A 25,788-nucleotide genomic window follows, 5' to 3' on the forward strand; every position below is an offset into this window, starting at 1 on the left:
ACTATTATTTTGTGGATGCTCAAAATGTGTCCCACATTTTCGTCACCACCGTCAGATATTTATAAAAGGCAATAAAATCAGGCAACTACAAGGTCAACTACATTCTTGAGGACCTTATTTTCAAACCTTCAGCCGTACTGCATGCTTTAAGATCACTCAAGCTTCCATTACTTTGCTATTTTCTCTTAAAGTTGTTTTGGACACTGCTACTGTCACAACCATAACATGTCAACACTGTCTCTTTTGTATACAAAATATTAGATTAGATTAAAAAATAAATGTATACTTTTTAAGAAGAGGTTTGAAGTAGCCAGCAATAGGATGCAAACAGGGTGGATAATGTGAACAATTCATGCATATCATGTGAAAGAGTAGATTTTTGTCACCACCGTCAGATGTCACCACCGCAGGTTTTCTGCTTAACGGTGGTGAAAAAAGCCTCCAAATGGTCCTCAACGGAGGCTTTTTGGACCAAATAGTTAAATAAAGTTGTCAAGCAAGACTTGAGTGGTATTCATTTTGGAATTTTATGTTGTAATGAAACCACTGTCAACACCGTCGGATTAGTGTCACACCGTCAGATTCATTTTTATTTGTTTTAAATAAATATGCTCACAATAATGTTTCTTCAGTGGTGTAGTTATTAAAGTAATAGTCTGTTTTAATTAAAAAATATGGTTGTTGGATGAAAAAAACATACTTTTTCTATTTAGGCCTAAAAAAACGTTGTATAAGTACTGGAAAAATGCCTATTTTATGAATAAAATACAAAAAGGGGAGGTTGCACCGGTACATTGCTGAACAGCTAAGACCTTGGTCTATAATGACATACCTTCAGATTTTGTAATTTAACTAACTTTTTTTTTTCAAAATTAAAACCTGTTTTAGGCAAATTCTCAAGAATCAGCATCCTGGCAGAGTCTGAATCAGGAAGTCTCTTGAGAAGTGTGAACAGCAAGAAACACAAAATGCTTAAAATTGTCTGGACATAAACATGTCCCCGTCAAGCACCGGCTACCCATCCCTGAAGTGTTTTGGCAATGTCCACCAAGTCTACCTTTTGTTGAAACAGTTGTATGACATATTGTTGAAACATGTTGTAGCCTATTTCTGGCACCCAGACAAAACTGTGTTATTGCCAGTCAGCACAAATAGAGACAAATACGTCTCCAAGACGCCTGGAAAAGATCTGAACAGCTTAATTACATCGCGTTCCATTTAGAACGTCTTATTTTGATCTTACAAACAGCGGCGGCATCTCACTGAGAATGTGTGTCGTAGTTCTAGATCTTTATCATATTTAATACCTTTATAAGATCTTTGTAAGACGTTACGGAGATGGATGTCCTATTATGACGTATTGATGAGCATCTGGGATACGGCTGCTAAACGCTGTTTGAAGATGTTAGCAAGACGTATCAGATACGTCTGCCAGATGAGCAAACGCTCTCTAGAATACATCTTACAGCCGTCCAGCAGACCTTTCGGACACATCTGCAAGACGCCTTGCAGACGTTCTTGTGCTTACTGTTATTGTGTAGTCGTGTAGATAGGATAGGCTACATGAGAAATCATAGCAGAATGTTAGGCCTCAGTCATGAGTTAGGTTAGCCTATTATATAGGCTATAGTAGACTATTACCTGTATGACATATTTTAGTGTATGTTGGAACATAATACACTACAGGAGCATGCCTATATTTTCCCAGAAGCCTATGAAAAAATTACACAAACTGGTATCATACACCACTATCATAATTGTAAGTGAATGACAAGTTAATCTAGTGTTAAAAGTGTTTTAGACACAGTACAAGTGACAGTCAAGTGTCCAAAGTTAAAGAAACATTCATATTTATGTATTTATTGATCTAGGCTATTAAGAAGATTAGGCATACTTATATTATTCATAAATAAATGAAAAAAATTCACACGTGATTCTACAATTGTAAAGGAACAATGGGATGTGAGTATTTTTTAAAGTCTATGGATGTGAGTCAGTAACACGATCTTTCAGGCCCGAAGTGAAGTGAAAGTTTACGATCTCTTGGCCATTTCATGTCCACCTTTTTCCACAGCGGACACTTTTGCATGTTAGTTAGCTACTTAGCTGGTTTCATTAAAACGTCTCAATCAAAAACTGTTGACGGATCGCAAGAAGTAGTTACAGCGTAGCAAGGTAACGTGACTTTTCTTTGTTTATGTTTATATCTTGTTTACTGTAATGACGTTCTCTCTCGTCATCCTCCTGTGTGCCTGCCTCTCCATAGACCTCTGAAGTTCGCCTACAAAAAGGATCCAAAACTGCCATCTTTGCCCATATAAGGAGATCCGGGAGTTAATTGAAGCTAACTGCCTATGGCAAGTTGCATGGTAAGTTAGCTCTGGGGTAGCAAAGATCAAAGTGTGCCGATCTTCACCTACCGAAGATCACAGTATCGACTAGACGGCAGTGGACAAAACTGTGTAGTGAAAAACGTCTGCATTTCCAATGTCGTCATTGGAGTTTAACAGGTGCGATAATTGAAAATCCCCATGTTATTTTCCCATAGAAAAAAATTCAAGATACCGGATCTCCTTACTTGGGCAAAGATGGTGGCTTTTTTGTAGGCGAACTTCAGAGGTCTATTGCGCTGTCACGGTGGGAGCGCCCTCTGGAGGTTTGGATCGAGCACTTGTTATAGGAGCTAGCCTACTTGCAGCGTTAAGTATTTTGCTGCGTTTCTCTAGCCTGATAAACCAGCCTAAATGGATTGGATGTCTAATATAATTTAGTCTGGCTCCGATGAATGGATACAACGGAACATTGTTGATGAGCACAACCCGTTGTCTTTCAAACCGTGTCTGTGCCTATAGGCCAACGCTCCCTCAAAACCCCGCCCCAGAGCCCTCTGCCCCACCCGCGTTGATTCAAAACACATCTCTGCGTTGTGATTGGTTTAGTTGCCATCTGCCAGATTCAGGGCAGTGTTTTCAAAATGTACAGTGGTCCGAGGCCAGACCCAAATGCAGGCAAAACATTTTGCCGTCCAGCAGTTGGCGCTGGTTTTCCAGGCTAGCGTTTCTCTATCTGTCTGTAGTGCATTTCATGAATATGCAGCCTTTTGTGTTTTGCATCATTTTTCTATCTGCAGCGCATTTCGTGAAGATGAATTTGCCTTTGTTTCTTGCAGTGTATTTTTTTTCATTTGTACCACGTTTCTCTGTTTGTACCTTTGTTAATTTGCATCGTTTTGTATTTTAAACTGCTTTCTCTAACTGAGCGCGTTTTGCCCTTCTCGGCCACCGTAGTATGTTAATGAATGAACATTCATTTATGAAAATGTATTCGACATTAGATCAGAAATCTGAGCAATGGGGAAAGTACATGACACGTTTTAATGTCATTGCTTCAGCGGATTTCTGATATTCTTGCTGTATTGTACAAAATATTATGAAAGACATGCTTTCGAAATTCACCGGCGTTAGTTTGAGCACATTTTGGAAAATATCGCTTTTGGGATGATCGGCATGTGAATACATTGCGTCATGCATTATCTTGCTGCTGGAGCAAGGTTGGTTAGCCAGATCAATGTCCAAAAAGCGTTGCTGGCCGCCGATCGACTAGAACATTGATTTAACATCACAATAATTTATAAACTTTTAGTTGAAAATGTTGCATAGGAGGCCCGTAAGATTTTTGTTTTCAGTCATATTTTTTGCTTGCAGTTATATTTAATTGTTTGCTATGAAAGTAGCCTACTGTAAGCAACTTATTTTGTTCACACTATGATGGATTTCATTTGGACAAATTATGTCAAATTAATTATTACAGTGAAATTATTACAATTAAATCATGAATGAATAAATATGATGCCGTGTAGCCTAGCCTATTTAAAAAAGTGCTGTAAAATCATACTGAATACCAATCATGATTATCTAATCTGGCCACTGTCATCATTAATTAGAAATTAAACAAAAGATACCCCTCAAAATGTTGTCAGGTTTTAAGACACCATGCTCGTAGGAAGACAACAGTCTATGCGAAAATCGCCGAGAAGGCTACTTTTATTTTGACGACCATGAATTTGTCTCAGGGTTTCGTCGTCGTCGCACGTGGTTGATGTAGTTCCTACAGTACGTCGTGTGGCTAGCATGCCGTCGAAACATAGTAAACAGTAACGAGCGACAGACTACACCTGTTTAGAATACCGATAATTAGTTAGCCATTGTTATAAACTTTGGCTTGGGCCTGGCGATTATGTGATCAAAACGCTCATTAGTCAGCGCTTTGTTATTCGGTAATATGCTACATTGCCTAACTTTTATTTTCTGGCTATCCTGAGAGGAATTCTGTGGGCAGACATTATCAAGCTTAGTTCTCTCACAATAAAGAGCCAGATTGTCTGTCATGTAAAATTTGACCGATAACCTTTTCCTTTTCAAACGTTTAAAACGCAAACCGCAGACTATCCTGAAGTTATTTTATATTTATAGTTGTAATGGATCATTCAGAGAGTAGACAGGAGCCTGGCAGTCTCTATGTAGAATTGGCTACCAAAAACAAACAATATGCTTTACCTCTACACTCCTCCATCACTTTATTTCTTCTTTCCTACTGTGAGAACACATCCTTCCGTGTGATTCTTCTTTCTGCAAAATCGGGTGATCAGTGGACTTGGCTAGGTGACTTGCCCTCAACCCTTGCAGCAAAGGTACAGCTGCCAGAACCACCAGGTCTAGTTGGAACTTGTAGGTTGCCAGCAGTGGTGGAAGCCGATGGGATGTTTTGCAGAGCAGGGTTGGCAGTGGTGTTGAGACATGTTATACAGTGCACAAGTAAAGAGAGGCCTGGTTGCCTGAATGTGACTTCTTTGCTGGGGTTTAAGAATACTTGTCTGAAAGCCTGTGCAGAGGTGAGGAGTCAACCTTTACAATTCCTTCTTTATCTCTCCATGCCATGTCTTGCGTGTGTTGCGTCTATTCCAAATTCTAAATTACTCTGCGTGTGTGACTTTCACCCTGTAAGAATAGATGAACATTTTGTTTTTTTCCCTCTGTCAGCCTGTCAGATTGTATGGTGAAGTATGATTATAGACTTAAATATGTGTGCTGCTAGGTGAGCAAGTGGACACGACTATGTGAGATTGACATTCCCTCAGCAGTGGAGGAGCATCTGTGCAACCCTACAGAGGAGGCCCTCCGTATTCCTCCTGCTGTGTTGCTCTTTGAGAAGCGACTGGGGGAGCCTGTCAAAGTCCACAATGATGACAAGCTGCGGCGACAGAAGCTACAGCAACAGGCAAGCAGTTCCAATGACTCCACTTTACAGGAAGATGGCGTCAATGCCACCTTAAAACACTGTGAGCCAGCTCATGGAGTTGAACTCAGTGCTGCTTTGGCCAGACTCACCATGGATGATCCTGATGAGGCCACCAAGAGACCCCCTGATATTAGAAGAGTGAAAACAGCACATCTTCCAAAGCTAGAACGTCATTTTGCAGAGGGACTCTACTTCACTCTCACAGATATTGTCCTGCTCCCCTGCATCCATCAATACTTGGTAAGAGCATTTTGTACTGATTGATGTTTGAATTATTTTGTTTTACCTAAGACATTGTAGGAAGAGACAAACCAAACATGAATGGGGCACATCTGTGATTGGATGACTCAAAGTCCCATCCTGTCTTAAAAACAGGCAATCCCATTGCACACACCTGAGATGAGATCCAAATTATGTTTTCTGTTGCCATTCAACAACCCCTAAATAGTTCTTTTTGTCAAGCCTTGATAAGGTACTCGGGCAGTCTTTTCATAATGCTATAATTGTTGGTTTAGGTTGTAGGCCTCCTTTTTCGTGGAAATACTGATGTTCAATTCTGTTTTATTAAGGCTTTATAATGTTTGTAACTTGGACTGTTAATTCAATTGCATTAATATAACGAGTTGTAATTTAGCGTGGCGATTGATAATTATTTACATTGTAGATTTATCTGTTGATTATGGTTTTAATTATGCAATAAGTGTTTTGGTGTATGAAATCTTTTTATCTTTATCTTTTTATCTTTTTATGAAATCTTTTTCTTATCTTTTTAAGCCTTAGTAGATGGCTTGTTTTGTCCACACCCCGAAGATATTTAGGTTATTGTCACAGAAAAGAAAGCAAGAAAGTGTTCACATTTAAGAAGCTGGAATCAACTTGTGTTGAACCCTGATTGAATACTGGTATGAAATTGGTAATGGGGCTGAGACATAAGAAACTAATCACTAGTACCTAAACTCCCCCTCTCTCCACAGAGTTCTCTCCAGAAGCATGCTCCTCATGCTCTCTCTCATCTCCCCCTCCTCTTGCTCTGGTACTGTCGCGTTCAGGACATCCCTGGGGTTCGCAAAGCTGCAGAGAATTGTGGAATGACTTTGTTTATACCACAGCCACCTGAGTCTAGTATGCTCTCACCAGAGATTTCAACTCTCAGTGAACTGGAACTGGAGGGCACCCAGCCAGAGAAGTTGCCCTTTGTTGGAGGACCCAGACCCACGCTCACTAAACTTAAAGTATTCAATCACCTCTCACTCCTCTTTTCCCCCTCCCTCTGCATTTACTATAGTGTATGATTCCCTAAAGTTCATCACAAACCTCATCAGAAAACCTCAAAGAGAAACTATGCAGGTTTGGTGATTTATTTGCTGTTTCACCATGTTATGCTTGCAGGTTTCCCTGCAGAGCTTTCCCTACAGCTTTAGCATGTTTATTTTACAACATTCCTCAATCAGTCAATCTGCCTTTTCATGAGCATGATCGTGAGGCTGCGAGACTTTTGTTTGTCAGTGAACCAGCCCGCTGACCCAAAGTTGCAAGGATCAGGATGTTTTTCCGCTCACAGACTCTAGGTGGAAGTGAAACGGCCTAGCCTGACGAGCCAGACCCACATAAAGATGTAGGGTCTGGGAACTCACCGTAGTAAGGGCTCAATTGGAGGGGTGGGATAAACAGTTGTCTTTCAAATTCCATCTCCGCAATAGGATAATGCTAAACGAATCATCTTCTTGTTTTCAAGTAGCAGGCTGCGTAACCTTCCCTCTCCACGCAATAGGATAACGCTAAACAAATTATCTTCTTGTTTTCAAATAGCAGGATGCTTTACCGTCGCAACTTCTGGTCGCATGTCAGTCACCATTATGTTAAGCCCGCCCACCGACTTTATACACGCTGTGATTGGATCGCTTGATTTTCCAGCTCTCAGCTCCTAAGCTCTATGCAGAGCCATAGAAAGAGAGAGTTGCGACACTCTTTGATGTTGCCGCCACGATCAAAAGTTCCAAAAAAACCTGTGCTGAATGGCTGAATCGCAGGAGGGTGGGATGTACTTCTGATGCTGGAAGGTGTAATCAATTAATTCATTGACTACTGACCAAAAGATTGGCTGTAAACGGTTCCAAAAGCCCCATAACGCTATCTTCAGTTCTGATTTGTTCCATCTTAACCAATAATCAATAACCGGTAACCAATTGCTGATACTGATATTTTCTAATAACTTAGTTTTTGTTGTTAATTATAACCTAGTATAAACACAAATATGCATTTAAAAATCATATAAAAAAATATCTAAAGTATTCCAGGACTTCATAGCATAACATTTACTTGCAGAATAAGTATTGATGCAACATTACAGATAAACAACCACTGTCATTGGTAAATGTCATGTCACGTTTGCCTATATCAGTCAACAAGGCTGATATAGGCTGATACTGATGTTGGCCAATTTATTGGTGCATCCCTAATATTTTTTGATGGAAAAAAAGCCCTAGCTAATACAAAATATGTTAACAAAAGGAAATACTAATTTCACCCGATATTCAGATTTCTATTTAGGAAATGTATGCAAATTGAGACATTTTTAATTATGCTTATGGTTATGGTTATGCTTATGGTGGTGGTGCTTAGCAGAAGCTTTTGTCCAAATTATTAGGGCCCGAGCACCGAGGTGCGGCCACTGAAGTGGCTGCACTGTAGGTGCAAGGCCCTATTGTTTTTGCTCAGATTATTATTATTATTATAATAGTGAATCCTCATACTGGAAATGTTGTGCCCTTTTTCACCAACTTGGCATGCTCTAAAACTCTTGAAATTTGGCGCTACCTGTAGAATTGATAACTCTACTGAGAGACAGACCTCTGGCCTAGGGTGTGGCTCAGGGACTCTATAGCGCCACCTAGCGCGTTGTCTGTTGTGGTTGACACATGCATTCACGGAAATGAACCAAATTTGGTGGACATGTGTGTTGTATGAATCTGAACAAGTTTTACATTTAAACTATATAGTGAATCTTAGAAGAATTTGAGTTATGATTATGATTTTGATTTTTGCACATCACGTATTTTGAAACACTTCTCCTAGACGGTTTATCGAAATCATGTCATATAAGCACCAAAATGATCTTGAGGGGTTGCTCGAGAGGAATTTTTGAATTTTTGAAGTATATTGAAATGGCGAAGGACTCTATAGCGCCACCTAGCGCATTGTCTGTTGTGGTTGACACAAACATTCACGAAAATTAACCAAATTTGTTGGGCTCGTGTGTTATTGCTTTTGCTAGTCAGAGACAGAGCTCTGGCCTAGGGTGTGGCTTAAGGACTCTATAGCGCCACCTAGCACATTGTCTGTTGTGGCTGACACAAACATTCAAGAAAATTAACTAAATTTGGTGGGCTTGTGTTATTGCTGCCGCTAGTCAAAGACAGAGCTCTGGCCGAGGGTGTGGCTTAAGGACTCTATAACGCCATTTAGCGCATTGTCTGTTGTGGTTGACACGTACATTCACGAAAATGAACCAAATTTGGTGGGCATGTGTTTTGTTCTAGCTATTCAGAGACAGAGCTCTGGCCGAGGGTGTGGCTTAGGGACTCTATAGCGCCACCTAGTGTGTTACCTGTTGTGGTTGACACTAGGGTGTCGCGATTTACCGGTATTATGATAACCGCGATGATAAAATTTGAAAATATGAATATCATATAAATATTGTATAAACGATATTATCGTATGACACAATCGTTTTTACATAAATAGGCTTTTCGTGCTTGTTGTTTCTCTCTCTCTCTCTCCAAAAAGTCTAACACGCAACTGTGGTCGCTGTTTGTTGACATTTTTTCCTGCTCGCTCCAGTATACAGCTGTTAACTTATAGCGATATCGATCAACTTTTTTCCCCCAGCCAAAATAGTGTCAATTGTAACTGGGTGATGATCAGCTTATCAGATGATCATGCACATTAGTGCAGCGTTTCTCAAACTATGGGCCGCGCAAGGTGGAGACTGCTGGTCCGCGAGACATGGAGTGAAATTAGGACCGGTGCGTCACCTGATAATTTGCTGCGCAATTGATCAAACAACCGCCGACCGACAGAAAAAGAAAGCAAACGTTTCTGCACTCAGGAGGAAATCCTGGCTAATTCGATGTGATTAAACAGACATAGGCTATAATTAAGTGGTGGCGTTCATTGAATGCATGCGTACGTGCGTTTGCGTGACAGAAACTGAAACTACACGATAATGTAACGTTGGTGGCAAAGCTCCGCTTCAACCTGTTTGGAAGGCTATTTAATTATTTAACAACATTTAATAGAACAACGTGGATTCTCGCAACTTCCATAAAAACAGAGCAGTGACTGTAGGCCTACAATACATTATTTAGCATTGAGTATTGCTTAGTCAAATTTGAATATCGTATAACATGGTCAGAAGATTGTAGCTAGTCTTTCATCTAAAGATCTCCAGATTTACGCCTATCTGCATGGCCGTTTACTATAGACAAAAGTTGGTATTGTGTTTCCTGAATCCTTACATTCAGGCATTCAAATGAAATTTCATTATAAACCATATCAATTTGTTCTCCATTTGCCTACCAGAGTATGATGCTTGCATGAGAGAAACATCCCAAAACAACAGCACCCATATAGTTGCTGTTGTTTTCAGAAGTATCTCTCATGCAACCATGCAAAGGCAATGAACTATTAAAATTATATCTTATAGTAAAGCAGGCCTCTGATGTGCATAGGACATGTGCATATGTGCATGTGCATAGTTTTCACAAACTTCTTGTGAACAATTTTGACACTTTAAAACATCAGTTCTAGTCAGGTGATAAGCCTAGTGTTAGAATTAGAAGGCTAGTTGTATTCTCTGCAAAGCAGGGTGTCACACACGCTGGCTCAAGCATGGGCAACATAAAAGGGAGTTCCACGCAAAAGTAACAATAAATGATATTTATTAAGTAATAATAGAAAGTCAGTATGATGAAGCTATAAAAAGTAAAATGTAGTGCATAAGTGTCTAGGGGTATTATAAGTACAATGTATCAACAGACTCAAACTATAACATAATAGAACGACGGTCGAGAGGAGAGGGAGTCCGCCCGCATCATGGGAAGTGGCCATTTTATCCACTGGCCCACATCAGGCCCAAATCTCTCACACCTGTGTGCGCTGGCACGTCTACCGCCCCCTGCTGGAACAATGACACAAACAGAAGAATAATAGAAGAATGGGCAGGGTGCAGGTCTGACAATGACAGGGTCGTGACAAGGGTCTTCAGGAGTTTTCGAAGATGGAGAGGGATGTCCCTGCTCTAGTAGGAACTGGTAGCTCGTTCTTTCAAATAGTATGTTTAGCAGCCAGAATTTCAAAATGTTCATGCTCTATGTTTTGTCCAAATGATGTCTGTCTATCGTCCTTGCACTTGGAGAAAACGGGAATGTTTCATTTGTCCCGTGTTTCAATCGTCCTGGTTGTACCTACTCATTGAATCAAAAGCTTCACTTTGTTAAAAGTCTAACAACCTGTTAAAATATACCAGAAAATTGTGTCTAGCTCATCATTTTCTGTTTGGGGGAGAGCCCCCAGACCCCCCACTGACCTGTCCCACCCACTCTCATAAAGCCTCCAATGCATTGACATCTTTTTATCTTTTTTTTTTTTTTTTTTTACTATAGATGTCGTGATAATATCGTTATTGTGATATTTTTTGACATGATAATCGTATTGTGAAATGTTGATATCGTGACACCGTTGACACATACATTGATGAAAATTAACCAAATTTGGTGAGCATGTGTGTTGCTCATGCACATTCCCACCAACAAGTAGGTGTTGCTTTGTTAGATTCCGATATGTCACGGGTCCGCACCGGAGGTGCTTGGGCCCGCCATCGCCGCTTGCGGCTTTATTTAATATTATTACTATAAAATGTCTTGCTAGATAATTTTTAAAATTTCACAAATAAAAAATAATGATTTGTCAAAGCAATGGTTCAGTGTACTCACAGCCTATTCTATTTATGGATGATAACAAGTTAAAACTTTTGTTTGGGAGCAAAATTATCCTAATCGAAGGAGTTTTGAGCTTGCAGTTGTTTGCATTAGCACCAAAATGGCTTATACTGTAGTTTGTAGTAGCGGGAATGGAGACGCATTAGAATAGATCACTATTTTCAAACCGCTGACAAGGCAATGTTGAAAGGATCCCTACAGATAAATCGAAGTATTGTAACATTATAAGAAGGTCTGTTACTGAAGGCAGCACATTGCCTTACTTTGATCTGGTAGCACCAAATCAGTGGGTGCATTCTGCCCAGCACTGCCCATATCTGGCTGAATCTTACAATACAAACATGCATCATGTTCCGCAAGATCTGCACGCTGGAAGAAGTCAAACACGTCCACTAATTTGATGCTGAATACAAAGTAATGCTTTGCGCTTTTATCCCGTGTGTCCCCAAAAAGTTGCTTAACTACCCGATTTTTTGTCAAAGACTAAGAAAGTTAATCAATGACTAGGAAACATCTTTCAAGCTCTAATCTTTGGTATCATATAATATACTGAAATTTCTGAAACACTAATGAAAACTTTGTATGTTATAAATGTAAACATCCAAACATACTCAGCTAAAATGGCTGGATATTGATTGAAATGTAATTCCAAATGGGGAGGCAAAAACTGTGGACAATTAAGTGCTGACTCTCTCTCTGTGTGTGTGTGTGTGTGTGCGCGTGTGTGTGTATGCGTGCGTGCGTGCGTGTGTTTGTTATGATAGGAAAGTGGCATTGAAGCAGTATTCTCTCCTCATCCCTGCCCAACCTGGACTCTACCTTGGGAAGATCTCCCTGCCTCTGTCAACCCCACAACAGGTGAATTACCCAGAACTTGCAATATAGATAATATTCATCATAGGCAGAACCTCACCTTAACCGATCAGAATAAAGTCCCTAGAAGGGAGTATGGAAGTGTCAGTAACACTTAAATTTAGTTCCTACATAAAGCATCATGAAAAGTCATTTGATATGTACATTTAGGGTGTTTATGCAGCTGAACTCAACCATTATGCAATACAGGTTCTCATGACATTGAAATAAAAAGCAGGAAAGTGAATCATGTTTAATCTTGAAGCTTTTTACAGAGCACTCTGTAAACAAATTTACCTTAAAATAGCTTGAAAACACTTGCCTGGATGTCAGCCGAACTTAGCCCTGCCCACAACATTTGAGGTCGGGAAGTTCAGTCAGGCATTGCTACGTTGTGGCGCAACTATGATCGAACCAGAGCTGTTTGGACCAATATTGTTCAGGGTGGGCTTTATAGGATGATGGACAGATGAGCAACAGTGCATTGTCTATCACGTCACCTGAGCATGCACATCGCAATAACTTTCCAGAAGATAAGTTATTATAAGCTATTTTGTTGCTCTGATTGGTTAGGTCTATCAAATGAGTGCAGAGGCATTCAATTCAATTCAATTCAAAAAACTTTATTTATCCCCGAGGGGCAATTTCTCTGTGCAGGCATAGTGACATATAAGACATAACACAACAAAAGACGGGGGGGGGGGGGGGGGGGGGGTTAGTCCCAGGAGAGGGAGGAGGGGGCTGGGGGCATTGTAAACAAACCCACATGCACTGCATCCAGGTGAAGGGTGCCCAATTTATTTTTCATTTGCATGAAACCAGGACCATGCGATTTATTTATGTGTTCTACATTTGGGAATTACAGTATTAAAAGCACTCAGGACTAGTGATCAAATAAAAGGGCAAACATTTATGTCCCTGCTGAACTGCTGATTCAGTCTCCTTGCACATCATACTTACATTCATGTTTTCATAGGTAGGTATAGGTAATGGTAACTGTAATAACGGTATAACGGTAGGTCCTCAAAAGCTGTTCACTGGTCCTTTCTCGTATCTCCGCTATGGTATTATTTGCACATTTGTTATGAAGAATGACCGAAAACGTACAAAGCCAAATTGTCATTTCACAACATAATTGCTATGAAAAGGATACTTTTGAAAATAGGAAATTCTTAGGGTTTCAGTCCTTGGGGAAAATGATGGTTTTACACAAAGATATGTTTATTGTGATTATTGTGTTCATTTTATTGTGGAGGTGAAATGAGACTATAGATTAAAAGTTACTGAGGAGGTGAATATTTCTCAGAATTCCTTACATGAGGTGAGAAAAGAACATTTGAGCGTCTAATATGTACGTATTGCATATTTAACACATGCCTTTTTAGGACAAATGTCAGAGACTCGTGCTATACGGAAATGCCAGCAGCTGAACAACCTTGTTGCCATGGTAACTGAACTGGCACACCCTGGAAACATTGTGGTGGACTTCTGTAGTGGTGGGGTAAGACTGTTGTCATGTTTTAATGTTCTGTGGTTGGAAGTTAGAAAGTGGAAATTAATTGTGAATGTAATTTCAAAACTGTAAACAGGAAGAAGAATATTCTAATGAAATCATTAGAACACAAGAATTTTTAGGGTTTAGTTCTGTTCCTGGAGCCTGGAGGTACTAAATGTCAATACATGGAGTGGAAGGAGCAACCCATTGAATGAGCCACAGGTTCTCAGTCGCTTCAGATAGTTATTTTACATCTCCTTTCAGTGATAATCTTTGAAAACCAAAATCCAGCAAAAGTGTGGTGTCTGACCGCTACAAAACTCCTACCACCTATCTCTACTGGTCTTGTGCTTGCCCACTAGGTTCCCTTCAACTACCAGTTTTGCATACATTGACTTCTTACTTTAAAAAGCTTCATCCATCACATCTTCAAAGGAAGTACTTAATAAATATAGTAGATGATACGCTTACACTCTGAATACAAGACCATGCTCTAAGCAGTCTCAACAATACACTGTAAACAACAATTGGGTTAGCCATAGCGCTGATAAAGCTACGTTTGCTATGTTATTCCATTAACTAAGAGGAGTTCATACATACCTCTCACGTTTCAATGCGTGCACTCACTGGCTCTGGTGCGCGGCACTACTTTGATAGCACTTAGCTAGCCCAGTTCATTCATTAGGATCAAAACAGAGATTAAGTTAGAAGCAACCAAACACCTCCATGTTTTCCCTATTAAAATACAGTTACACGAGTAGTCACACGACCAAGTATGGTGAGACAAAATAAAACGTGGTGCAGGTAAGCTGAGCTGTCAGCTTGCTGTGGTGAGATACACATCAAAATGTAAGACTTTTTATAGTATGCTTTTTGTATTTTTATTATTGATTATCAAATCAATGCAAGTATTAATACATGATATTGTGGCAGATCTGGGTAGTCTAGACTGCTGGGGGGAAAAAACAAAGAGAATATGTAGCATGTGTGAATGGCACTTACAATGACCAGGATAAATGCTTCTAACTAAAGGTAGTGAAAATGCCCTTAAAACAGCCTTAGCCTTAACTGTACATAGGGTTAAAGGATTTTTACAGAATTTGCCTGTTTGATGTATGGAGTTCCATAGCTTCAGTGCATAATGGATAAAAGCAGCTCTATGTTTTCACTGTGGAGCACTTTGAGCACAATTAAAATATAAACAGGTGCTGCTGATTATAGGCACCTGCTTGACTGTTGCAGACATTAGGCCTCTACTGCTTACTCTTCGTTGACCTCTAGTACCATCTACAGTAGAATTAAATTCAAATCCCTCACTCTGGTTTGCAGGACACTTACTGGATCTGCACCATTGTGCCATTATTCTTGCTAGGTGTTAATTTTAGTGTTATTGGAATGTGCATTGTTACTTTATATTGTTAGTCTTTTTAGATTAAAAAGCCTCTGCCAACCAAACATAACCATAACTACAGTACCCTCCAGAATTATTGGCACCCTTGGTAAAAGTTGACTAAAAATAGGTCTAAAAAATAATCTTTAGGTGATTTATTGTACTCCCACAATGAAAACAATGAGGAAAAATACACCCTGCAAAGGAAGCAAATTTATTCTGAGAAAAAGGAAAATCTCATAAAGAAATAAATGTTTTTAATAAAAACACGTCACTCACAATTATTGGCACCCCTACTTGTAATACCTTCTTAAACCTCCCTTTGTCAATAAAACAGCATGTAATATTCTTCTCTGACACCCCATAAAGATTAAGAATACAAAGTAAGGGGTTTAAGACCATTCATCTTTACAAAACCTCCCCAGATCGTCCAGATTGCTAGGTCCACACTTGTGCATTCTTCTCGTTGACTCATCCCACTGTTTTTCTATGGAGTTTAGATCAGCGGACTGCTGTGGCAATGTCTGAAGCTTGATTTTGTGTTCAGTAAACCATATTTGTTTTGATCTGTGCATTTGTTTTGGTTCATTGACCTGATGAATGATCCAATCAAGACCAACTTTTAGGGCCTTGGCAGAGATTGTTTGATTTCCTTTGAAAATGTTCAGGTTTTTCTTGGTGTTCATGATGCCATGCACCTTAATTAGGTTCCCAAGGCCTTTGGGAATTAAAACAGCCCCACAATAGCACAGCCCCTCCACCATAATTCTGATTAGGCATGGGGTTATTTTTAGTACAGTCATTCTTTTATGTATGCCAAAGACACCTTAAGTGTTTTTAGCAAAAGAGCATAATTTTATTTTCATCTGACAATAGACCACACTCCCAGACATGTCATGGTACCATTCAGTAACTCCTGCCATTTACATTGTTCATTAAATGACTCTACTGGCTTTAACCTGACATGCTGTATAAATAATCTATTAGCAGTGAGGTCACTTTTGAAGATTTTTGGGGGGGACTTGGTGACCCCAAGATGATAGCTTTGTCTGTAACTCTCAACAGTGGTTCTTATGGATTTTTTTGCCTATCATACCATCCTCCATACTGTGCGTGGGAGCAAAATAGCCATGGGTCTTTGTCCAAGCATGTTTGCCACATTTCCAGATGATTAGAACCTTTTATTCATCATTTTAACTGGAAATATAGGCATTTTCAACAAAATACCTAGTTTCCATAGACATTCTCTTACTTACAAATGTCAACACAATTTCTTTTTATTTCAATTTAGTGTATTCTCTTGTCTCTCCAATGTTGAAAAATGACTAGAGGATTTAGCCTCTGAGTGACTTCATTTTCATACCATAGTGAAAAAGAACGTCATGAACTACTTCTGAAAGTTCACAGACACTCTGATTTACTTTAAAACGTTGCATTTACATAGGAAAATGCTCCTGTTAAATGTTGTACGTAATATGTTTCAGGGGTGCCAATAATTGTGAGCAAGCTGTTTTTGTTAAAAATATTTATTTCTTTATGAGATTTTCCTTTTTCTCAGAATAAATTTGCTTGCCTTGCAGGGCATATTTTTCCACATTGTTTTCATTGTGGGAGTACAATAAATCACCTAAAGATTATTTTTATACCTATTTTTAGTCAACTTTTACCAAGGGTGCCAATAATTCTGGAGGGTACTGTATATTGTATTTCTAACCTCTGCTTTACGAGAAATTGTAGATTTTCTGAGAATGTCAACCTAGATTTTGATTGCTGTTTGCTATGGAATTTTGTGCATTTGTAAATACATCCTTCATAAATTGTTTGAAAACTGTCTATCTTAGTGTTTGCTACTATTTTGCTACAGTTCTATGCTTTTTTTCCAGGGTCATGTTGGGATTGTGCTGGCGTACATGTTACCTCAGTGTCAGGTTTGACCATAACTTTTATTTTTTAGTCGATTATGTGAACTTGTAAATATACCACTTTATTGAAATGTCTCTTGCTATGGCTATGTTGTTGCTCAGTCCCTTTTTAGACCATGTCTTTGGTTTAGATAATCTGGTTACAGTTAACACTTTGAATGCCGTGCTGTTTTTGGAAGCTTTTGATTGCTTTGCCAGCAATCTAGGTCATTGTCAACGGTTTTTGTAGAGCCACCGTGTATTCTATGTTATAGCTATGAACACATATGATGGCTTGTTTGAAAGGGGAGACTTTAAGCTCTCAGTGGGCACAAACCGTTTATTTTTACGACGTTTATGACTCTATTCCTGAGAAATCCCAAGCCAAACAGTGACTAGTTTTCAGCAAAATCCCTGTTTGTTTTCTTGAAATGGAGATTAAGCTCCGTTCGAATCGGGAAAAACTGCTGCCTTCTAAGATATCTAACTAGAGAGCAAGGCAGCGAAGGCCGTTCGAAACCGAAAAAACGATTTTCGCTGCCTTCTAGGGCTGTCAACGAATATTCTAAATTCGAAGTTATATTCGAATATTTTTAAAAATCAGACATTCGATTATGAAAATGCATATTCGAATGTGTAAAAACACACCCGCAGTAGCAGAGGCGCCGCTGTCTGCTTTGTGAGTGAATGCGCTCATGCGCTGCCTGAAGGATCAGGGACAGGTGACAGGAGCCGCATGAGCACAGTCATTATTGAAAGTTGACTTCATTGGAAGACGGCAGAAGGTGCAGAGCCCAACTCGACCGCAGCAGAGAACGTGATTTTAACCCCCCAAATGCGGCCCGCCACATCATTTCATATGGCCCGCGAGAGCTTACATAGGTCTGATACAGTATGTGGCAATACACTGCAATACACTGCAATACAATGCACGCACGTGAGACTGACAGGGAGGCAACATCAACCACCTTCCTCTATGATCAGTGTAACTGGCTACATCAGATATGATAGCAACGCGAACGTGTGAAAACAAAATAGGCTAGACCAGTATTCTAAACTATTTTAGCGAACGGAGCGCCTACATTACGCGCTCGGTTTAGCCTGCCTGTGAAACGCATGATTGTTTGAAGTGCGTGTGGTTCTTTGAGAGGGGAATCGATGTAAGTTACTTTAATTTCAATTGGTAGTTGTAACCTACGTGATACGTTTACGTCTACGTTTAAAAAGCATACATAATTGTGTGTAGTCCTATCCAAAAAAAATCCAGCTTCAAAACCTTGCTAATCGAGCAAATGATTGTTTGGCCAAAAGTGAGCCTATTCCGACCGAGAAAAGGTGCATTCAGATCAGGCAAGCATAGATAGGCTAGAAGTTTGTTGTAATCCTGTTGCTTTGCATTTTCATTTCGGTTCAAAACGAGCAACGTAGAATCCACACAACACCTTTCAACTTCAAAGAAAAAGTTGGCTGTTTAGTAACAGCTAAACAGCCACGTAGGCTATTGACACTTATTTTGCACGCCCGCCGCCACAAGCTCTGTCTGCAACAAGAGAAGGGGCAGCCTGGCCTCACCAAAAGGCGTAGAATGACACGCCGGTTTCTTAAGTCATCTGCCGTGTTATTTGACACATTTCATGCTTTTGGCGTGCAATGCCGCGCTCTTAAGCGTCCATTTCAGCAGGCCATCACGCAGAAATTAATTTCGTTCATTTGTAAGGAGACCGATCAGTGTCGTGGATGGGGCAGGCTTCAGGGAGTTCTGTCAAGCAATGTAGTCTACCGTATCCCTCCCTGTGTAACAGTCACCAATAGCCTAGAATCGAAACAACAACTTTTGGGATTGAAAGCTGAGGAGCTGATTAACGACGCGATGTACAGTAACATCACATGAAACTGAAGTCGGGATAGCCCACTGTAAAACTTCAATTAGCCTAATTTAATAATATTTGTTTAAATCATTGAATGAAGCCTGCTATAGCCTATTTGGGACAAGAGTCACGATCTTAAATTGCTTGTAGGCTACACAAATCTTTATCAGCACTTAACATTTGTTTGTTGTTGTTAATTTTCCGTTGTGCGCAGAGAGCTAGGTGCGCAACAAACGCGAGGGTGAGGGAGAGAGAGAGAAAGTGTGTGTGTGAGTGCGAGAGAGCAAGCGAGAGTGAGGTCTGCGGTGTTGACCTTTGATTTACTTGTTTTTGAGCAGGCAATAGCCTACGTTGTCAAATATATTTATACTTAAATGAACTACCTTTTACAAGTAGTTATGTCTCTTTGTATTAATTTATTAATTTGTCCTGTTATTGACATAATGCGCGTCATGGACAAAATGCGCAACCAGATATTCGAATATAATCGAATCAATCTGTTTTTTTAGAGTGAATATTCGAACGTCATTTTTGAGCAATTTTGACAGCCCTACTGCCTTCTAAGATATCTTAGAATTCCTGAATAACGGTCAATTTTGAAGGCAGCATCGATGTACACTTCAAGCTGCCTTCTACCCATAATCCTTTGCGGCCACGTCTGAATCTCTGTGAAAACAAAACAAACATGGCTGCCGATATCGGTAAATGACTGCTGAAAATAAACGATTTACTACCTGGTTATACCATTGTTGTACCCACTAATAACGCCTGGTCTGATATATTAGCTGCCAGTGAAACAATTTTATATCGTTAGCCTGCTAGCTTACGTAGGCTAATTTAGTTTAGGTGGGGATCACATTAGCCAGCGGCAAGCGGCAGCGGCAAGCGTAACGCAACGCTCAGACCATAATAATAGCAACAACGTTCTATCTCGTTTCTAAGTTACATTAGCGGTTGACGGTTACGTTACGTTGGCTACCTAAAAATGGATTCTACCCGTAGAAATTTGCTCTTGATTGCTTTAGAAATGGAAGGAGAGGAAAGTAAAAAAAGTGAGAAAAGGAGAAAGAAGCGTTCAGTTTGGGTTCATGACACACTGCTGCCACGAAAGTCATTAGGGGAATACCATCAACTAGTGCCGCAGCTCCGCCTATCAGACGACCGTTTCCGCATGTATCTTCGACTGAACACGCAGCAATTTGATACTTTGTTGCAAATGATTGCACCTAAGATTCAAAAAGCAGACACCACATTTAGAGAAGCCATCAGCCCAGCTGAACGTCTTTGCATTTGTCTAAGGTAAGTCTTTAAACATGTGTAACACAAAATAAAATCATGTTTCAATGCATAACATGTTCATCATTCCTTAAGAAAAGCATCAGTAACCTAGCCATAAAAAGTTTGAATAATGTAGGCTGTGAATACAATTTAGGCTACATGGTGTTCAATTAAATTATGTTATTAAATTGAATTAATTTCCCCTCACAGATTTCTGGCCACAGGGAACTCCTTCAGGTCACTTGCCTTCAGCTACAGGGTAGGGTTTTCCACTGTGGTGGGAATTGTGAGGGAGGTCTGTGAGGCCATCTGGACCTGTTTGGTGCAGGACTATATGCCACCACCAGGGAAGGAAGAGTGGAAAGCCATCGCTGAGGATTATGGGAGGCTCTGTGACTTTCCTAATTGTCTTGGTGCAATTGATGGAAAGCATGTTGTAATCCAGGCCCCTGCTAACAGTGGCTCCTTATACTACAATTACAAGGGAACATTTTCCATTGTATTGTTGGCTGTTGTGGATGCCCACTATCGTTTCCGCATGATTGATGTTGGTGCTTATGGAAAGAGCAGCGATTCTGGGATCCTATCAGCATCTGTGTTTGGAAGGGCACTGCGTCAGGGCACCTTACCACTCCCCGAAGATGCACCTCTTCCTGGTGCAGAAGAACTTGGGGCAATGCCATTTGTCTTCATCGGGGATGAAGCCTTCCCTCTTCAGAAACATCTGATGAGACCATTCCCTGTGAAACAGCTTACAGGAGAGAGGCGCAGCTACAACTATCGCCTCTCTAGTGCCAGAAGAATGGTCGAATGTTCATTTGGCATTCTTGCAAGCCAGTGGCGAGTCTACAGAAGAATGCTAGGGGTGTCACCAGAGGTTGCTGAAGCTGTAGTGAAAGCAACATGCATACTTCACAACTTCCTGCGATGGCACTCAGACAGACAGGATGTGGATACCTCCATGGTGGGATCTTCAGAGCTACCATCTGCTGTCATGGCTACCTCAAGAGTCGGCAGCAACAATGCTGCAAAGGTTGCAATTGAAACCAGGGAGAAGTACACACAATACTTTTCCTCACAATAAAATATACTGTACATTTACAGTTTTTTCTGAATGCTTAAGCACTAATCGTGATTCTTGTAGCACAATTTCTAAAACTATTAACACATATGGCAAAACCACTCACTGAGTTTGCCAAACTGAAAGCACAAACACTGCTTTGAACCCAGTTTGCAATTTTGCACACTTTGCAAAACTGTAGGCACTGCACAACACTCTTTTTGCAGAACTTTAAACACAACTCACTGCTTACACTCAATTACCAAATTTCCAACACACTCCTAGCAAAATCATACACATGTATGGCTATCATTAACACTATTTTGCCAACTGTCTGGCACATTTTCACATGTGAAAACTGTTTTAGCTCATTAGTTCACTTTGCAATCAGCCTAAGCAGTGTAAATAAGGCACAGGTAAGATATCCAGTACAATGTAGGGAGCAGGAAGAGTGAGAATTAGAGGAGGCCTAGGAAGAGGACGTGGAGGTGAAGAAGTAGGAGAATGAGGAGGAGGAAGAAAAATAGCCAATAGTTACAAAAAAATGTGCTTAAGCAATCAGAAAAAACTGTAGCCTAAGAACTACAATATGTGTGAGTCTGTATAACCAACAACAAACAGAAAAAAATAGGATGATCTGAAGATAAACATTTTATTGTTTTTTTTTTTTTGGAGATTTTTTTTTTTTTGAGATCTCAGTTAAACTCTAACTCAAATAAGCATTTCTGAAAATGCATGCGTGCTTCCATGTTTTTTTTACGACTTAATCTCTTTAAAGTAGGAAGCAAGCTCAATAGGAACAACTCGTCATCGTCCTTGGGTTGGTTCAGGGCAGTGAGAATGCCCTGCTGGTAGGGAGTCATGTCTTGGCCAGACTGTTTCTTGCGCTTTGAGGTTTCACGCTGCGGCTGCTCAGCCACCATGGCAGGACTGGAGCAGGTGCTGTCCTCACTGGCACCAACCCTTGAGGACTCAAGTGGGCCATCCTCTGACTGCAGGCTGTTCAGTTCACACTCGAACATTGCATATCTCTGTGTCAAGTTGGGTAAAAAAAAAAGGTTATTGGTTATAATGTAATATCTAACACACACACACACACGAAAAACACTAGGACAAATAAAGAAACTAATGTATCATCAAAATCAATCAACCTCTCTCTCTGGTGTGATGATAGGAAGTAGAAGGCTTTCTACTGAATTGTTGTCCAACATATTAGAGGTCGTCTGTCTGTCTTGAAGATATGGCTCCAGAAATGACAGGACACTCATATACTGCCACTTCGTGATGTAACTAGCACCTGATCCACTTTTTTTTAAATCCTTCTCTGCATTTTTTTCCTTCTTGTAACGGTCCCTCAGAGACTTCCACTTGGTCTTACACTCTTTTTCTATCATGTATATCAGAATAACACGTTAATGTTACCAACGTTGATACAGTGACAGTTGCTAAGCTTACAGCTGACTTCTGTTTACACTACGAGTTCGTTAGTTAGCTAGCTAGGCTAACTGTGCCAGTTTAGGTTAAATCAACAGAGCAGACGAAAAGTCACTTACCAGTAATCCCCACAACATGACTGACATTCTCCCATGCACGGCCTTTTTTCATGATGTTGTGATAGTCCTTGGACGACAAGTCGTATAGCACTCGGTGGTTTGAAACCGCAATTATAAGTTTCTCCGTGATGTCCATTGTGAATGAATGAACGGTCTTGTTGACATTTCACACGTCCCGCCCCCTACGCAATCTGATTGGTAAAAATACCTGAACATTCTAAAACTGACATTGATGAGCCGAGTGTTGCGCTTCAAAGTTGAACCAAGTTCAACGCTCAGTTTGCTCAACGCTAGCGTTACGCCAGCGCTGTCCCCGTTCCGCTGCCGAACCATAGAGAACAATAGGAAACCTGCCGCTTGCCGCTGGCTAGTGTGATCCCCACCTTAACGTCAGGCTTTTGCTAACGTCATACCGTAGTGTTAACCAAAGATTCTAGAGTGCCACGCTCATTTTTAAACGACGCGTTTAATCTAAAGTCATGTCTAGTTAGAGAGCTCTCTATTTAGGGAGGGAGGCAGTAGGCGGCAAGTGTTGCCTGTCAAGTTTCCGGGAAGTGATCTAGCGAGACCTGGCAAAACTGGTTTTGACCTTACATGCATGCGTCACTGATTCAACCCAGAGCAGCAACCATCAAAAGCTTAGTTAGGGCCCAAGAACCGAGGTGCGGCCACTGCGGGCACTGTAGGTGCAAGGCCCTATTGTTTTTGCTCAGATTATTATTATAGTTTTTTCCTCCTTACCTGTCCCATGGACTTTTGACCTCTTTTCACCAACTTGGCATGCTCTAAAACTCTTGAAATGTGGCAGCTATGTGTGGAATTGGTAACAATACTCAGAGCTCTGGGGTGCGTTTCCCGAAAGCATCGTAAGCCTAAGATGATCGTAAAGTCCCTCGACTTTAGACGAACGTCTACGTCAAACGTCTTAAGGTTTTCCGACTGTTTCCCGAAACCCTCGTAGCTTAAGAGCATTGTGAAAACACTCATAGATCTACGAGTGCTCCAGAGTTCTCGTTACTGACTAAGAGCGTCTTAACGCGTATGCCTCAGTGGAGTCACCAGCAGGATATGTAGGGGGATTACAACTAAGAATATAATTATCCAACTTACGTTACCATTCTTTATTGTATTCACTTGTGATGAATCAGATTTTAGCGTGCAAACTAGCATTCATTCAATGGACCTAAGAATGTGATTAAAAGTGGACAAAAATAGCCTAACAAGTTATGAAACGAGACGTACTTGCCAGAAAAGTTTGTCATTATCTTTGTGCCTTTGTGTAGGCCATCTTTTATTAGGCCCATGAGGTAAAAACAAAGAAAGGAACATGTGGTTTTAGTCTGTGCTGCGTCAAAATCTAAGTCTAGGCTATATGTTACAGTATTTACACATTTCCTCATTTTCTTACTCGATCTCTTTCTTCAAACGTCTGCTTAAGTGACACCTCGAAACGTTATTGGACAGGCAGCACACCGTGCTCTCACAAGTGGGTTGGCAGAACTGGCACGATTTAGGACTAAGCTAGCTGAAGCCTAATAGGCAATGTTACATATCTTCCAACAAACATAAAAATGGGGCAACAATCTAATGTTAAATATTAACAATTATATATTGCCTGTGTTTGGTATATAGCCTACTTGGACAACTCCCTTAAGAGCCTCTTAAGAGCATCTTAAGAACGGTGCACGCGCGTTCACGCTACGAGCATGTTCGGGAAGCAGTAGGCAAAACCAAACGATCGATCTTAAGATGAATCGTAGAAAACCCTTCGTTGTCGGGAAACGCACCCCTGGCCTAGGGTGGGGCTCAGGGACTCTATAGCGCCACCTAGTGAGTTTTCTGTTTTGTGGTTGACATATACATTCACGAAAATGAATCAAATTTGGTGGGCTTGTGTGTTATTGCTTCCGCTAGTCAGAGACAGAGCTCTGGCCCAAGGTGTGGCTTCGGTACTCTATAGCGCCACCAGCTACTGCTAGTCAGAGACAGAGCTCTGGCCTAAGGTGTGGCTTCGGGACTCTATAGCGCCACCTAGCAGCATGTTGTCTGTTGTGGTTGACACATACATTCACGAATATGAACCAAATTTGGTGGACTTGTGTGTTATTGCTACTGCTAGTCAGAGACAGAGCTCTGGCCTAAGGTGTGGCTTCGGGACTCTATAGCGCCACCTAGCAGCATGTTGTCTGTTGTGGTTGACACATACATTCACAAAAATGAACCAATTTGTTGGACTTGTGTGTTATTGCTACTGCTAATCAGAGACAGAGCTTTGGCCTAGGGTGTGGCTTAGGGACTCTATAGAGCCACCTAGCAGCACGTTGTCTGTTGTGGTTGACACATACATTGACGAAAATGAACCAAATTTGGTGGACTTGTGTGTTATTGCTATCGCTAGTCAGAGACAGAGCTCTGGCCTAGGGTGTAGCTTAGGGATTCTATAGCACCACCTAGTGCGTTGTTTGTTGAGGTTGACACATACATTCACGAAAATGATAGAGATGCACCGATCGATCGGCTGGTGACCAGAATCGGCCGATTTTCACGTGATCGGCCATGACCGGCGACCGGCCGGTCAGTCTGAGACATGCCGATTTTATGCCGGTCAAATGCACTCGCACGTATTTGTAACAACATCACACTGAGTTTGCAAAGTTTGTTGAAGCTAGCAAAGGCCAACAGTCAGGGCTGGATAAAGCGCTAATACTGAGTTTTTCTTTGCAGCGAACGCTCATCAAAGCCCGTCCCAGCTGAACCACAAGCGCTATCAATAAGCAGCGACATAGCCTTTATACTCCAGGCGAGACACGGCAGGAATAAACAAAGTTTTGCTTCGGTTTGGCAACTTATCATGTATTCTTTCACACTACTACAACAACTAAGTCCGATTTAGGTTTTTCCATTACCTTTTGTCTGATCACGCCTGTATATTTCTTCTAAATTCGCCATAAGTTAGCATTCTAACGTGTCATAAACTACCGCGACCGTGATACAAAACATATCATGCGTCGTGTCGTTGGAAAGCTGTGTTTCTCCTGCATGACGTTATGCCATCCAAATATGGACACTTCCTTAGTATCCACAAGCAATCGCG

At 40.7% G+C, this 25,788-nt stretch overlaps 1 protein-coding gene across 1 annotated transcript in view; it reads left to right on the forward strand.

Moving 5' to 3' along the window:
• The first annotated feature begins 4,099 nt into the window (after positions 1-4,099).
• gstcd (glutathione S-transferase, C-terminal domain containing) overlaps positions 4,100-25,788 on the forward strand; it is a 38,011-nt gene continuing 16,322 nt past the window's right edge. The window contains exons 1-6 of the mRNA XM_062533261.1: positions 4,100-4,891; positions 5,095-5,538; positions 6,273-6,530; positions 12,062-12,155; positions 13,535-13,650; positions 16,918-16,962. Coding sequence (XP_062389245.1) covers positions 4,478-4,891; positions 5,095-5,538; positions 6,273-6,530; positions 12,062-12,155; positions 13,535-13,650; positions 16,918-16,962 — 1,371 coding nt within the window. The 5' untranslated portion in view covers positions 4,100-4,477. The remainder of the gene's footprint in view (positions 4,892-5,094; positions 5,539-6,272; positions 6,531-12,061; positions 12,156-13,534; positions 13,651-16,917; positions 16,963-25,788) is intronic.

The sequence above is a fragment of the Sardina pilchardus genome, chromosome 3 (genome assembly GCF_963854185.1).
Source record: "Sardina pilchardus chromosome 3, fSarPil1.1, whole genome shotgun sequence".
In the NCBI taxonomy this organism is placed as follows: domain Eukaryota; kingdom Metazoa; phylum Chordata; class Actinopteri; order Clupeiformes; family Clupeidae; genus Sardina; species Sardina pilchardus.